This window comes from Sapajus apella, unplaced genomic scaffold (genome assembly GCF_009761245.1).
Source record: "Sapajus apella isolate SASKATOON/1434 unplaced genomic scaffold, GSC_monkey_1.0 scaffold1, whole genome shotgun sequence".
In the NCBI taxonomy this organism is placed as follows: domain Eukaryota; kingdom Metazoa; phylum Chordata; class Mammalia; order Primates; family Cebidae; genus Sapajus; species Sapajus apella.
The window spans coordinates 18,426,817-18,443,867 of NW_022436941.1; the positions used below are offsets into that span (position 1 = coordinate 18,426,817).

The following is a 17,051-nucleotide window of genomic DNA, read 5'->3' on the forward strand; positions in this document are numbered from 1 at the left end:
AATATTTGCAATACTTAAAACAGATAAAGGGCTACTATCCCTAATACATAATAAATCTTAAAGATTAGGGGGAAAAACACTCACCAGTGGAAAAATGGCAAAAAACATATAAAAATTTCACAAAAATTGATATGAAAGTGGTCCTTAAACATTAAAAAGTATTCAACTATCCTGCTAAAGAGTGAGCAATACATAGCCAAATTACACAGAGGTAACGTTTCTCACCATCTTACTGTCACAAAGAGGTCACGGGAAAATAGGCCTGTCATACACTGCAGTGGTCATACACAATGGTACAACCTTCACAGAGGGGTTTTTACCAAAACTACATATGCATTTACATTCTGACACAACATTACCACTTCCAGAAATTTACTCTGAAAATATACCTGCAATAACATGAAATACATACCGATTTTTCATATTTCCCTTGAAACACTGTAATTGCAAAACATGGAAAATAATCCATATGCCCATAGATAGAAGAGTGGTTTAGTAAATTCTTATACGTTTACCCAGTGGAGTAATATAAGACAATTTTTTAAATGAGGAAGATCTGTATGAACAAATCTGCAGTGATTGCCAGGGTGTATTTTAAATGAAAAAGGCAAAGTTCATGTAATTATTTAGGGAATGCTAATTTTTGCATAAGAAAGAACAGGAGGTAAGAAAATAGACATATATTTGTTCCTCTGTGCAAACAGGAACATAGGAAGAATTTACCAGGGATTAATGAAATTTATTATCTATAGGGGATGGACGGGAATGAGGTGGAAAGAACAAACAATGGGAAAGGGGAGAGTTGCTAATTCTCTGAGTATAGTATTTTGTGTAGCTCTGACTTCAGGAACAGTGTTGCTGTTTCACATACATAAAAGGAAAAAACCAAAACTACCATGGATGGAGGAAAAATCATTAAAATAAAATACTGTCAGAACTATATAAACTTCACTACATTTCAAATGAAGTACTACATATACTGAAGGGAGGAGAAGAGTCTCTATTCACCCAGGTAACTTTATATTATTTTTTAAATTGAGATATGATTCACATAATATTTACCCTTTTAAAGTGTAGTTCAGTGGATCTTGTATGTTCACAAAGGTGTGCAATCAACACTATTCAATTCCAGAATGCGTTCATCTTTCTAAAAATAAATGTCAGACCCATTAGCAGGCACTCACTCTTCTTTCCTCTCCCAGCTCCTGGTAATCACTAATCTATTTTCGTTCTCTATGGATTTACTTATTTTGGACATTGCATGTAAGCGGAACCGTACTGTGTGTTTGGCTTCTTTCAGTTAGCATTATATTCTCAAGGTTCATCCATCCATGTTGTAGTGTGTATCAACAGTTCTTTCCTTTTTATGCCCAAATCTCAGTCCATTGTATGTATAAATCACAGTTTACTCATCATCAGATGATGGATGTTTGGGTTGCTTCTTTTTCTTTTTTAAGCTATTATGCCACTATGAACATTCACATTCAAGTTTTTATGTGAACATGTTTTCAATTCTCTTGGACACTTACGGCTATAGGTGAAAATTCTGGGTGACATGAGACTTTCATCATGCCTATGTTGGTACATCTGATAGCGTCCCACAGATCTGAGCATCTGTTCTTTAGTTTTGGGCTTTTCTTCATAATTTCTATCTGATTATTGATGTTCTCTATTAGGTGAGACATTGTTCTCAGACTTCCTTTTAGCTCTTTAGGCATAGTGTACTTTGGTTGAACATATTTAAAATAGTGTCTTCAATGTCTTTTTTGAGTCTGAAGTTTGGGCTTCCTCAGGGAGTTTCTATTCATATTTTCCCCCTATCAGTGCATGAACCATTCTTGCTTGTTTTTGTGCATGTCTGATAATTTTTTGTTTAAAATTGGACATTTTAAGTAACATAATGTTACAACTCTGTAAATCAGATTCCCTTCCCTCACCAGGTTTTGCTCTTGTTGCTATATTTTGGTGTTTAGTGAACTTTCTGACTACTTATGTGTAAAGTCTGTATTCTTTGTTGTGTATGAAATATCTGATTAATATGCTTAGTAGTGTGCTAATAACGACAGAGATTTCCCTAAATGCCTGGAATCAATACTTCTCTTTGTACTGGGGACTCTGTGTGTTGGGGCACACCTTTACTACTTCGCCCCAAGTTAACAGCTTTTCCTTAGCCTTCTCTTACTTATGCACTGCCTCAAGGTCAGCCACTGGCGAGAGTTTAGGGCCTTCCCAGCTTTTCCTGACCATGTACACAGCTTTATGCACATACATAATCTCCTTGATTCTAAAAAAATGTCATAACTTATTAAAGTCCCTATCTTTTAGTTGTTTAGTGACCTTTCTGATCTATTTATGTGTAAAGTCTATATTCTTTATTGTATATGGTCATTGAAATTTCTGATTCATTAAGCTTAGTAGTGTTGTTACTTTGGTTAAAAAAAGAATAATAGAAAAAAAGCAACAGAAGTTCCCCGAGGAAGCCCAGACTTCAGACTTATTCAAAAAAGACAAGAACGATGCTATTTTAACCTACTTTTTGGTTAACTTACTGTTTACCCCAACTGTTACTCACTGCCTAAGATAGTCTTGATGTGCGTGTGTGTGTTTTTTTTTTTTTTTTAAATGCTTCTAATTGTTTCTGAAAACAATCTCTGGGAAAAAGCTAATCTCATTGGGTAAGCTCTAACTCAGGTGAAACAAAGACAGCAAGTCAAGTTTTCCAGTGAACCATCAGACAGGTCAAATAACGATAGTTCTCATGGAATGTCCAACCTAAGAAACTCCAACCCTGCTTTGAACTTCTTCCAGTGGCTGCCAGGCTGCTGTTTTGCGCTATGATCATGGGCTGTTGGTTTTCACAACTACCATGAATCTAGGAAACAGGAGATTAGAATAGAGCTAGGTTTCACAATGATCCCTATTCTTATCAAGATTTAATTCAAGATTCAAGATTTATTTTTTCTTTAGTAAATACTTCTTAAATTGCTGCAAGCGTTTGGTTAATTCTAGAGTTCTGAAAAAGTTGATTCTGATAGTTTGGACAATTTTCTTATTGCTTTTAGAGACAGAATTATTTTTGGATGTTCGTACTCTGCCATTTTCACTGTTATTACCCCAGATAACTTTTAAAGAGCTCTAAACAAATATTGAACCCTTTGGCTAGTAGGCTTCTTTTATACAGAGCTATCACTTAGCAACTCTGAAACTAACTTATGTATGTATGCTAGGGTTGAACTTTCAAAATATGTAAATATATCTTTGATAATGGTAATCTATTTTCTCACTATTAGAGAAAGGACTTACATGTCAAAAGGACATGGCTCCCACTGGCCAAATTAAGTAGAATTTGAGCATCAAAATAAATAATGAAGGACTTATATTTTGACCATTAAAGAATAGTAGGGACTAGATTTTCCCTTCTATATTAAACTAGAAAACTGGACAACGTATACCAAACAACAGTTTTCAGAAAGTGGACAACAGGTGGCAAAGGATAACTATACGTGACAGAAGAAAAACAAATGAGTTGAGTGCTGCAAGTACGCCAGCTCACTGCCTGAAGTTTCTAGACTGTAGTGCAGAGAGAACCCCAAAGAGCTCAGTGGCCTTATTGACATTAGAGACAGACTTCAGAGTTCAGAAAGGCCAATGTGATTAGAATTTGTGAGGCAAAATACTAGAGGAAGGAAATACACAGAAAAAGTGCTCCAAAGATCTGTAGAAGGGTTCTTTCAAGTCTTCAGGAGAACAACCTGTGCATGATGTACAAAGAATACACTAAGGCCAGGAAAAAAAACGAAATACTAGAAAGGAGTTAGTGGAACTATGCCTTACACAAGCCCAAGTATAGTTTGTGTTCTGACCAGCCACTGCAAAACGATTTCCTAAAAGGTAAAGTATCAGGTAGAGTAATGCCTCGTACTGAAGTCATTGAACCTAGTCGATGAACCCTAGACCAGGGTTTCTCAACTTTAGCACTGTTAGCATTTTGGGCTATAAAATTCTTTGTGTATATATATTACAGACAGTTTAGCAGCATCCTTGGCCTGTATCTGCTAGATGTAGCCACCTCCCACCCCTCACCCTTGACTATTTGAAATATTTCCAGATGATGTTGCCAAATGTTCCCTGGGGGGGGTTGAAAATTGCTCCAAATTGAGAGCCAATGACCTAGACTAATGATTTTTCTAGACACATTCTAACAGCACAAACTTCAAAATGACCAATCTGATTCTAAGTAACTTCATTGCATCTCAGAACAAAGTCCAACAGTACTTATAACAAAATCTAATAGCTAACAACTAACACATTTAACTCTCTTCCCTCTTAAGTTTTTACTTGGACCCTAACTCCTTCCAGTTGGGGTAAAAAGTCTTGGACAGACTTAGCAGTGTGAAGGATAGTGACCCCAACTTGACAGTCTGGCAAACTCTGGGTAGATACAGAGACATTTTCCTGTTACTTTTTTTGTCAGTCTGAAATTATATCAAAATAAAATTTAAAAGAAAGAAGTACAAAAACAATTTATGCATTCAACACAGCAAACATAATTTTCTCTCTGCATAATCTTTTGAATTCCATCATTCTATTTATCTAAGTTCTTTTTTTTTTTTTTTTTAGACAGAGTCTCACTGTATCATCCAGGCCGGAGTGCAATGGTGTGATCTCGGCTCACTGCAATCTCTGCCTCCCAAGTTCAAGTGATTCTCATGCCTCAGCCTTCCGAGTAGCTGGAATTACAGGTGCTCACCACCACACCTGGCTAATTTTTTATATTTTTAGTAGAGACGAGGTTTCACCATATTGGCCAGGCTGGTCTTGAACTCCTGGCCTCTAGCGATCTGCCTGCCTTAGCCTCCCAAAGTACTGAGATTTCAGGCATGAGTCACCACACCCAACTGAGTTATCTAAGTTCTTGAAATAAGTAGAAATGACTCTTGAGAGTTTGTGAATACATGTTAACCATATGGCCTTCTCTGCCATTAAAGGCACTAATGTGCAAGAAACATAGATTAGCATTATTAAGTTTATCAAGAACCTTAAAATTTTTCCCAGCAGAAGTGAAACATTGGAAGAGATTAAAAAAATTCTATTCTCCTTTTAAATAGCAGTACTGTGATGTATAATGCAGTCCTTTCCTCAGTGAGTCATCTTATAGTTCTTGGCTTAGCATCAGTGAAAATGTTCTTTTTAATCCTACCACCTTCAGAATTTGTTGAGAATTAGAATCTATGATTCCTCAAAAATTCTGAAATAAGACTATATAGTCAAATAACTAGATAATATTCTTGATTCAATGAAAATATTTATATGCAGTGAAACATAAAACAAATTATTGGTTGTATTGCTACATTTAAATAATTTACTTAAGTAACTAAAATATAATTAAGAATCCCCAAATTGTTCTAGACAACTATTTTAGAATCAAAAAGTACATGATCATAAGTACTTGAAAGTATAATAAAATTAATATTTATTTAATTATCTGTACATCCATAATAAAAGTTACTAGTTTGCTAACAAGAATGATTTTTAACAAGGGTGATCTGGTTTAAACAGCTATGATTTCCTGTTCCCATTATTATTTAAAAATACATATTGACATTTATTTTTAAGGACACAACAGAGCTGAACCAGTAAAGCGCATGTCATGATAAGCACTAATGAGAAAATATGAGACCACTATAATCCCCAAATTACTGAATAAGGGAAACAGTCTGAGGGATATTATTAAAAATCAACTTAAGTACATATTGGATTTGTGAAAGGTCTATGTAAACATAACTTGAATTTACTTAAAAAAGGAAATACAAAAACATTCTATAATTCCTCCCAAGAGACTTATTCAAATATGAGTTTAAGTAATAGCTGCCGGGCAGGGGCTGATGAAGCCAGGCATGGTGGTGCATTAACCTGCAGTCTCAGCCCTTTGGGAGGCAGAGGTAGGAGGATCACTTGATGCCAGGAGTTTGAGGCTGCAGTGAGCTGTGACTGTACTACTGTACTCTGGCCTGGGCAACAGAGTGAAACCCTATCTTAAATTTTTTTTTTTTTAAGATGGAAAAATTCACAGAAGAGGCACTAATCAATCATCAAATGTAATTTTCTTCCCCTGAAACACAGCAATGTTAGACTGCTGTTCTTTTCGCCTTCTGCTTGCTTCCCATGAAGGATGAAGAGGCAGCGGCAATTGCTGTTTCGTATTTTCAAGTTTTCTTTGTAGTTTCTTATTAAAATGATTCTTGATCTGAGTTTCATTCTGTGGAAAATCTAGGAAGAGAAAGCAAAAATAACTAAGTATATACCTAAAGAGCATACAGGAGAAGTACATTTCATCTTTTTCAAACCAACATTAAAAAACGAAATTTTGATTTCTTAAATGGAATATTTCACAATTTAAAACTGAAGTCCAACAGGGAATAGTCTGAAGTTGAAAATTTACATATGAGCAGTCAATTTTGAACACAAGATTTCTTTTTTTTTCTTAAATTTATTTATTATACTTTAAGTCCTGGGGTACATGTGCAGATTGTGCAGGTTTGTTACATAGGTATACACATGCCATGGTGGTGGTTTGCTGCATCCGTCGCCCTGTCCTCTACATTAGGTATTACTCCTAATGCTATCCCTCCCCAATGCCCCCCCCCCCCGCCTTTTCCTACCCAAGCCCCCCCCCCCCCACGCCCTGGTGTGTGATGTTCCCCCACCGTGTCCATGTGTTCTCATTGTTCAACACGCACTTAAGAATGAGAACATGTGGTGTTTGATTTTCTGTTCCTGTGTCAGTTTGCTGACAATGATGGTTTACAGTTTCATCCATGTCCCTGCAAAGGAAACGAACTCATCTTTTTTTATGGCTGCATAGTATTATATGTGCTACATTTTCTTCATCCAGTTTATCATTGATGGGCATTTGGGCTGGTTCCAAGTCTTTGCTATTGTAAACAGTGCCACAATGAATATACATGTGCATGTGTCTTTATAACAATGATTTATAATCCTTTGGGTATATATCCAGTAATGGGCTTGCTGGGTCAAATGATATTTCTATTTCTAGATCCTTGAGGAATCCCCACACTGTCTTCCACAGTGGTTGAATTAATTTACACTCCCAACAACAGTGTAAAAGCGTTCCTATTTCTCCACATCTTCTCCAGCATCTGTTGTTTACTGATTTTTTTAATGATTGCCATTCTAACTGGCGCGAGGTGTTTTATCTCAATGTGGTTTTGATTTGCATTTCTCTAATGACCAGTGATGATGAGCTTTTTTTCATATGTGTGTTGGCTGCATAAATGTCTTCTTTGAAAAGTGTCTGTTCATATCCTTTGCCCACTTTTTGATGGGGTTGTTTTTTTCTTGTAAATTTGTTTCAGTTCTCTGTAGATTCTGAATATTAGCCCTTTGTCAGTTGGGTAGATTTTAAATGTATTTTCCCATGGTTTTGGTTGCTGGATCACTTTATTGATAGTTTCTCTTGCTGTGCAGAAGCGCTTAAGTTTCATTAGATCCCATTTGTCTATTTTGGCTTTTGTTGCCATTGCTTTTGGTATTTTAGTCATGAAGTCCTTGCCCATGCCTATGTCCTGAATGGTATTGCCTAGGTTTTCTTCTAGAGTTTTTATGGTGTTAGGCCTCATGTTTAAATCTTTAATCCATCTAGAGTTAATTTTTGTATAAGGTATAAGGAAGGGATCCAGTTCAGCTTTCTGCATATGGCTAGCCAGTTTTCCCAACACCGTTTATTAAATAGTGAATCCTTTCCCCTTTGCTTGTTTTTGTCAGGTTTGTCAAAGATCAGATGGCTGTAGTTTTGCAGCATTCTTTCTGAGGCCTCTGTTCTGTTACATTGGTCTATATCTCTGTTTTGGTACCAGTACCATGCTGTTTTGATTACAGTAGCCTTGTAATATAGTTTGAGGTCAGGTAGCATGATGCCTACAGCTTTGTTCTCTTTGCTTAGGATTGTCTTGGCTATGTGGGCTCTTTTTGGTTCCATATGAAGTTTAAGGTGGTTTTTCCCAATTCTGTGAAGAAAGTCTTGGTAGCTTGATGGGGATAGCATTGAATCTCTAAGTTACTTTGGGCAGTTTGTCCATCAATGAGATTGATTCTTTCTAACCATGAGCATGGAATGTTTTTCCATCTGTTTGTGTCCTCTCTTATTTCCTTGAACAGCGGTTTATAGTTCTCCTTGAAGGGGCCCTTCACATCCCTTGTTAGTTGTATTCCTAGGTACTTTATTCTTTTTTTAGCAATTGTGAATGGGAGTTCACTCATGATTTGGCTCTCTGTTTGTCTATTATTGGTGTATAGGAATGCTTGCTATTTTTGCACATTGATTTTGTATCCTGAGACGTGGCTTAAGTTGCTTATCAGTTTAAGGAGATTTTGGGCTGAGATGATGGGGTGTTCTAAATATACAATCATGTCATCTCCAAACAGGGACAATTTGATGACCTTTCTTCCTATTTGGATAGACTTTATTTCTTTCTCTTGCCTGATGGCCCTAGCCAGAACTTCCAATACTATGTTGAATAGGAGTGGTGAAAGAGGGCATCCTTGTCTTGTGCCAGTTTTCAAAGGGAACGCTTCCAGCTTTTGCCCATTCAGTATGATATTGGATGTGGGTTTGTCATAAGCAGCTCTTATTATTTTGAGATATGATCCATTGATAACTAGTTTATAGTGAGTTTTTAGCATAACGGGCTGTTGAATTTTGTCAAAGGCCTTCTCTACATCTATTGAGATAATCATGTGGTTTTTGTCTTTGGTTCTGTTTATGTGATGGATTATGTTTACGATTTGCAGATGTTGAACCAGCCTTGCATCTGAGGGATGAAGCCAACTTGATCATGATGGATAAGCTTTTTGATGTGCTGTTGGATTCAGTTTGCCAGTATTATTATTGAAGATTTTTATGTCAATGTTCATCATGGATATTGGCCTGAAATTTTCTTTTTTAGTTGCATCTCTGCCAGGTTTTGGTATCAGGATGATGTTGGTCTCATAAAATGAGTTAGGGAGGATTCCCTCTTTTATTATTGTTTAGAATAGTTTCAGAAGGAATGGTATCAGCTCCTCTTTGTATCTCTGGTAGAATTTGGCTGTGAACCCATCTGGTCCTGGATGTTTTTTGGTTGGTAGGCTATTAACTGCTGCCTCTACTTCAGACTTCATTATTGGTTTATTCAGGAATTCAACATCTCCCTGGTTTAGTCTTGGGAGGGTGTAAGTGTCCAGGAATTTATCCATTTCTTCTAGATTTACTGGTTCATTTGCATAGAGGTGTTGTAGTAATCTCTGGTGGTAGTTTGTATTTCTGTGGGATTGGTGGTGATATCCCCCTTTATCATTTTTTATTGCTTCTATTTTGAATCTTCTCTCTTTTTTAAATTAGTCTGGCTAGTGGTTTATCTATTTTGTTTTTAAAAAAAAACAGCTTCTGGATTTACTGAGTTTTTGAAGGGTTTTTTTGTGTCTCCATCTCCTTTAGTTCTGTTTTGATCTTAGTTATTTCTTGCCTTCTGCTAGCTTTTGAATTTGTTTGATCTTGCTCTTCTAGTTCTTTTAATTGTGACATTAGGGTGTTGATTTTATATCTTTCTTTGCTTCTCTTGTGGGCATTTAATGCTATTAGACACTGCTTTCAATGTATCCCAGAGATTCTGGTACACTGTCACTTTGTTCTCATTGGTTTCGAAGAACATCTTTATTTCCGCCTTCATTTCATTATTTATTCAGTAGCCATTTAGGAGCAGGTTGTTTAGTTTCCATGTAGTTGTGAGGTTTTGAGTGAATTTCTTAATCCAGAGTTCTAATTTGATTGCACTGTGGTCTGAGAGGCTGTTATGATTTCCGTTCTTTTGCATTTGCTGAGGGGTGTTTTACTTCCAATTATGTGGTCAATTTTAGAATAAGTGCAATGTGGTGCTGAGAAGAATGTATATTCTGTGGTTTTGGGGTGGAGAGTTCTGTAGATCTCTATTAGGTCCGCTTGGTCCAGATCTGAGTTCAAGTCCTGGATATCCTTATTAATTCTGTCTAATTGATCTGTCTAGTATTGACAGTGGGGTGTTAAAGTCTCCCACTATTATTGTGTGGGAGTCTAAGTCTTTTTGTAGATCATTAAGAGCTTGCTTTATGTATCTGGGTGCTCCTGTATTAGTTGCATATATATTTAGGATAGTTAGCTCTTCTTGTTGCATTGACACCTTTACCATTATGTAATGCCCTTCTTTGACTCTTTTGATCCTTGTTCGTTTAAAGACTGTTTTATCAGAGACTAGGATTACAATCCCTGCTCTTTTTTCCTCTCCATTTGCTTGGTAAATCTTCCTCCACCCCTTTATTTTGAGCCTATGACACACACACTTTCTAACCCTTATAAGTAGATACTTATTGAGTGCCTCTTAATTTATGCCATGCTGTCTTACTTATAATAACATAAAGAAAGGAATCACATTGTTGTACTAGCATAGAAGGTAAAAGAAAGGCATCTGGTATTTTCAAAGGAACATCTTTAGCTTATGATATCTGTGCTCATGAAGCAGATGTAGCTAGAAAATTCACATCTTAGCTAAGACACTCCACTGGGTCCAACAATACTGATAGTGTTTACTTATTTTGAAGGGCTACAAATTGATTCCACTGCGGTCTGTTATTGAACCAAAAGTTGTTATTACAAGGAAAATTACTAAGTCTAATCAAGAATATAAGACAAAGTTCCTTTTTAGTTGTAACGTTATTCTCCAGTTACAAAGGTGGCAACTTGTATTCTAGTCCTTATAGTATCTTATCACTTTACATATTTTGAACCAAGTCTTATTTGGAGAAGATACACTAGCATGAAAAGACATAAATCAATGTACATTTTAAGTAATCAGAAAGAAAAAGAAAGACAAAAAACTTAATATAGACATTAATCAGTCCTAGGAGTATGTAATTTCTCCACTGCAAGTTAGACATCATTGTCAGAAGCTTTTTAAAGACCTCTTTAAGAAAACGAAATATTTTATATAAACCAGTGTATAGTTTGGGATAATATTTACAAAACATTATGTAGACAGAAATCAAAACATCCCTTATCTTACACAAATCCCATGTGCTCTAGAAATCTGTTATAATGTTCAAAGAGTGGCTCTAGTGATGAAAGGTTTAAAAAAAGATTTCATGAAAACCGAGATTTGAATAAAGCAGTATTTCTAAATGAATATATTATTTTATATATTACATAAATTAGAATTGTAAATGTAAATAAACTCGTAAATATTTTAAGCATACAAACTAAGCACAAAAAAACCCTTTACTTGGATATTCTCACTGTGAAAGTGTAGGTATGTCTTATATTTACAGTTATCCAATGTTTGTGAATATATGGTATAAATGGGGCATTACTGACATGGTTCTGCCAAATCCTGTATTATCTTCCTTTTTGGCATACAATTAGAATGCATTTTCCATTCCTGCTGCAGTTACCTGATGTCCCACGGCTGAGTTATTGCTAATAAAATGTGAGTAAAAGGCCTGAACCATAAAAACCTCACATTCAGTCTTCCATTACTTCTCTATCACTGATGAATGAGGAGGATCCAGAGGAGGGAAGAGGCACAAGATAGAATAAAACTCTGAGGGGCAGACAGACTGATGGATGACAAAACACTGAGATTTAGTAGTTACCTGTTAGAGCAGGTAGTTTACTATGAATAATACGAAAATTGGTACTCTGAAGTACCATTTCAGTAACATAAAAATTTGGCATTGGCTTAGCAGTTCAGCGGTAGGTAGCAAGTAGGTAGCAAGGAAATAGATCTCTGAGAACGGGAAGTAAGGAGCTTATGTGCCAAAGAAATAGGGAAAGCTGTTGTCAGTGATTACTTGGCAAGTAGGCCACAGGCCTATGGAGTTAGCAATACAAAGGTAACTGGTGGGAAAGAATAAAAATATCAGTATATTACTGGCTGTCCTTGACAATATACTATACAAAAGAGAACAGATGGAACAGAAAGAATCCAGATATTTGGGAACTCAATGCTTAGAAAATCCTTTGATTCCCAAACAGTAGGCTACAAGACTAAGAAAAGTTTTAAGTAATAAAGGCACACAGCAACTCAGTCCTAGAGCAGAGATAAGACTAAATGTATGGCTACAATTCTCACCCAAACCTGATAATTCTCAATGCAGTTGATGCTGAATGAGAGTGGGAGTGGGAAAAACAAAACAAAACACAATCAAACATAAATACGACAAGTTTGAGAACTAGCTCTAGGAAAGAATTTCCTGTACAGCAGATAGCTTACAGATGGACTCAGGGAAACGGAGGTCAGAAATCCACTGAGTTTTTGAGAAAGTGTATAGTGAAAGAAATCACAAACCTGGGATGGAAAAAAAACCTCTGTTGAACTTTGTACAAATCTTCATCACTTTATACCTGTACTAGGGACTTGGGGGCAAACTCCAAAGAGATCATGTTAAATACCCACTTCAGATGTGGCCATGAAACAAAGACCCTTCCTAGACAGGACCAAGAAGAACAATGGATAGGGAGGTTACTCTCAGAGCCTTCGTAATCTTTGCTCAGCAGAATTTCAGGTAGTATATCTGTTGTGTGCCTTCCATTTTTCACTTAACCAATCAAGAGTTTTTATCGTCATTACCTTATCCCTGTTCTGCTACTCTACATGTGGTATATCATGGTATGAATTTCTTTTTGGTATGAAAGTCACCAAACTTTGAGGAATCCCACCCATGAGATTTGATGGAAAGTACTGCATCATCAGTGATCCTGGACTTTGAGCTGGATGCAGTGACTGGATGTGATTTCGGGTTGGCTTCCTTGGGAAGGAGGTCAGTGTGCTCTGTGTAGGAGGAAATGTGAAATAGGCATCTGGTGACAGAAAGAACTGTCACTGGCAGAAACGGTTATGTGCCCACGAAATTCCACTTCCTCTTTTCTCCTAGATATACAGTAAGACTACATTTCTTAGCTCCTTTGTTGCTAGATGGGGTCATGTGACTGAATTTGGGTTAATGATATGTGAGCAGAACTGACTTTTGCTACTTTCAGGCCTGGCTCATAAAAACCTACAAAATTATCCATGTACTCCATTCCCTGCTATTGGCAAATGGAGAATATTTGGAACCTGGAGGAGGAAGGAGCCAAAAGATGGAAGAAACCTGATCCTTAAATGACTATGTAAAAAAGTGCCTCTCTAATTCATCAAATGGACTGTGATGTAAATGAGAAATGAACTTTTGCTATGTTAAGTCAGTGAAAGTCTGAGATTATGTGAGAAGTTGGTATACCCAAATATATTAAACTTAGGTTTGTTATGAATTAATCTGAAAATATTCTGATTATACTCTTACCCAAGAAAGTAATATGCTTGTTATTCAATGTTTAATGGAATGGCCTTAGTAATTAGACCACTAATAATTAAGATATAACTTACACAGTTTACTTAAAAATGTGTTAATTTGAGATAAGTTAAATAGACATAATATTTCCTGATAAAACTTTGTCTGTATCTTTCCCTCTGGCAGGACACAGAAAAAAAGAAAACCAACAACAAAAAATTATACTGATAATTATAAGATGCTCTGTTAATATTTCTGTGGGTACATCATTCATTCAGGCTATATTAAGCAACCACAATTTTTCATTCCTTCACTTTGGCAAAACATAGCTTAATTGTATATGGAGGTCAGGCAACTGTGAATACATACCTATGGATCTGGTTTTTGGAGCCTGTTCTTTGCAATTTCTAAAAGAAGAAAAGCACCATTATGACTTTTAAAAGATAAATCCTCTGATCTTAAGAACATAACAAAACTGATGATAAAACTAATTCAAAGGCTACTATACTCCTTAGTCACACCAGCAAACAATAAAATAATTATGAAAGCCCCAAGTTTTAGCTGTATCAAACAGAAGTTTGTTAGAATCCAATGCTACTACAGACACATGAGGACCTATTTCTCTCACCACCCTTAAAGAGAATTCTGTTTGTAAAGAAAATATCTTATCTTGGTTACTTTGCCTTTACTCTTGGGGACTATCTTGATAAAGAAATCATATAACAAAAGCTAAGATTTACATTTTGGCTGGCCGTGGTGGCTCGTGCCTGTAATCCCAGCACTTTGGGAGGCTGAGGCAAGTGGATTACAAGGTCAGGAGTTTGAGACCAGCCTGGCCAATATGGTGAAACCCCATCTCTACTGAAAAAAAAAAAATACAAAAATTAGCCAGGCGTGGTGGTGGATGTTGTAGTTTCAGCTACTTAGTAGGCTGGGACAGAAGAATTGCTTGAACGAGGTAGGCATAGGTTGCAGTGATCACGCCACTGCACTCCAGCCTGGGTGACAGAGGGAGACTATGTCTCCAAAAACAAAAGGATTTACACTTTGTGGTATGCCGTTTTCATATAGGAAAAAAAATGTAGCTTTTGGAAGCAAGTTTGGAAAATATAAGTAAATATTTTACTTATTTCAATGCTCCACACATTTTTATGTCTTTGCCACACTGTGACATTTTTGAAAATTTTCTATATCACATTTTTCTATTTCAATAAAGACTATCCCAGACTTGTAAATAAACGCAAAACAGTTTATAGCTATTACTGAAGAAATTAGCTAACCATGGTCTTCACTCTAAAATGTGAAGATATTCTTTATCAAATTGGAATTACAAATAAAGTTAAATTTACTGATTTAGAACAGCTATGAAAAGTGGTGAACAACAGGATGGAGATAGCAACATCATCAAATAAAAAGCAGTCTGGAGAAACTCAGTTTAAGGGCAAGCAGCCTTATATACTGAAATGGGATTAGACAGTAAAATGATTGATGTTTACTATAATGGTCCTGGGTCATCATGAAAAAAACACCATATTCTTTTCAGAAAGTTCTGTTGAAAAAGATATTTAAAATATTTTCAAAAGTTTTTCATTAAAAAGGATTTCAAAATTTCAAAGCTGTGGTAAATGAAGGAATACAATTAAATTAGCCTGGATATTATTTGGCTATAGGGTCTTGTTTTTTGATGAAACTGGACAAATGTGGCATTGCCGTTATGTATATCTGTACCTAATATATAACCTATAACCCTGCAAAGGGCCAAGTCTAAAAATAGGATGGGTTGTATAAACTAGAATTATAATCTCTTCGTGTATGGACATATAGCTATTTCTAGCATTTTAAAAAGGAATTAATGATTATTTTGCCATATGTGTATCTGTACGTAATATCCCACTATAACCTTGGAGAAGGCCAAGTCTAAAAACAGGATGGGTGGTACAAACTAGAATTATAGTCTCTTCATATATGGGCATGTGGATATTTCTAGCGTTTTAAAAAGGAACTAATTATTATTTCAGAATAGGAAAAAGAATCTTACCTTCTAGAGCTTTTAGATCCAGATAAAGAGTGGAAAAACACTGATTCCAACTTTCTGGTTTCCGTATCTGGCTTGGTTGTGTCATTTCTTGTATCCCCTTGAGTTTCACCTGTATCTTCTTTAAGTAATGCTTTTTCAAGTGGCTTTTGTTCCTTAACTGAAGAATGACAACTACTTTCCTTCTTTCGTGTCCGTCTGACTTTACCAATGAAAAAGTCGTCACCACTATCACTATCTTCAGACATGGAAGACTGTTTGTAAAATCTTTCTTCTGTGCTATCATCAAAATACTCCTTCTCCTCTTCACATGATTCTTTTCCGCCATCACTGTTACCACAGAGTGAGCTATCAGATCCTTTGCTTTTTTTGGTTTGACTTAGTGTTTTCAGTTTTGGGTCAGCAGGTGTCTTCCGGGACTCTCGGGAAACTACAGAATCCTTTTCTGAAGGCTTTGACGGAGAATTTAGAATAGTCACAGCTTTAGCTCCATGTTCTACCTTGGTTATTTTTTCTTTTGAATTATGTGTTGGTTTCTTTGCCAGTATTTTGGTTTCTTTCACTTTTTGCTCACTGATAATAATTCCTTCATGCTGTGAGTTATTTCCATTATCATTTGAATACAAAGTATTCTTAGAATGATTGTCCTCTGAAGCATTCTTTGATGACTCAACTTCAGCAACATTTTGTCTTGCATCCTTAAAGGCTTGGACAGCAGCTGTAACAGAAACAATGCATGATTTATTTTAGCAGTGAAACATACGAAACATGACTGTTTTAGAGCACTATTTTAAAAATTATTTGAAAAGATTTAAGAGGGCAATTGGAATTGATATTAGTACATATCATGGGTCTGAATTCATAAAGAAATCTTTCAACTTCTTAAAAACCAAACATAGTGGCTCATGCCTGTGATCCCAGCACTTTGGGAGGCCGAGGCAGGTGGATCACGAGGTCAGAAGTTCAAGGCCAGCCTGGCCAAGATGGTGAAATCCCGTCTCTATTAAAAATACAAAAATTAGCCGGGCATGATGGTGTGTGCCTGTAATCCCAGCTAGTCGGGAAGCTGAGGCAGAGAATTGCTTGAACCCGGGAGGCGGAGGTTGCAGTGAGTGGAGATTGTGCCACTGCACTCCAGCCTGGGTGACAGGGCGAGACTCCATCTCAAAAAAATCAAAAAACAAAAACAAACAAATCTAACATACGATATGCTCAGACGTATTCATTTTAAATTGTGAAAATGAAAAGAAAATCCTTTCTTAATGTCTTGGAGTTATGAAGAACAGTAAAAACGTCACAGAATACAAACAAATAAAATGGCAACTTTAATTTCTGTAGTAATAGTGCATTGAGTATTATAAATTGTGCTTTCAGACATAAAAATCAATGTAAGATGTGACAAAAACATTTCATTTTATAAATATTATTTTATAATAAACGCATATAAATGAAAATTATCTAAGTGGCAAAACCAAATGAGTTATATCAGTATTTAAAAAACTATTGATCTTTATCATGTATCTATTATATATAAAAACATATATTATATATTCATATATTACGAATTTATTAAAAAATACAGATTTGGTTTTTCTTCAGAGATTATAGATACTTTCTGTATTTTCAGAAACCTTCCACATTGGTAAATATGTGAAAGAAA

At 35.9% G+C, this 17,051-nt stretch overlaps 1 protein-coding gene across 6 annotated transcripts in view; it reads right to left on the reverse strand.

Moving 5' to 3' along the window:
• Positions 1-318: 318 nt before the first annotated feature.
• SRFBP1 (serum response factor binding protein 1) overlaps positions 319-17,051 on the reverse strand; it is a 62,670-nt gene continuing 45,937 nt past the window's right edge. For 4 of the 6 annotated variants that reach the window (XM_032271038.1, XM_032270735.1, XM_032270966.1 and 1 more), the window contains 3 exons: positions 15,395-16,109; positions 13,726-13,763; positions 319-6,270 (listed from right to left, as the gene is read on the reverse strand). In XM_032271038.1, the coding sequence (XP_032126929.1) occupies positions 6,086-6,270; positions 13,726-13,763; positions 15,395-16,109 (938 nt within the window). In that variant the 3' untranslated portion in view covers positions 319-6,085. The other 2 variants (XM_032271106.1, XM_032270819.1) reach the window with 2 other exon arrangements.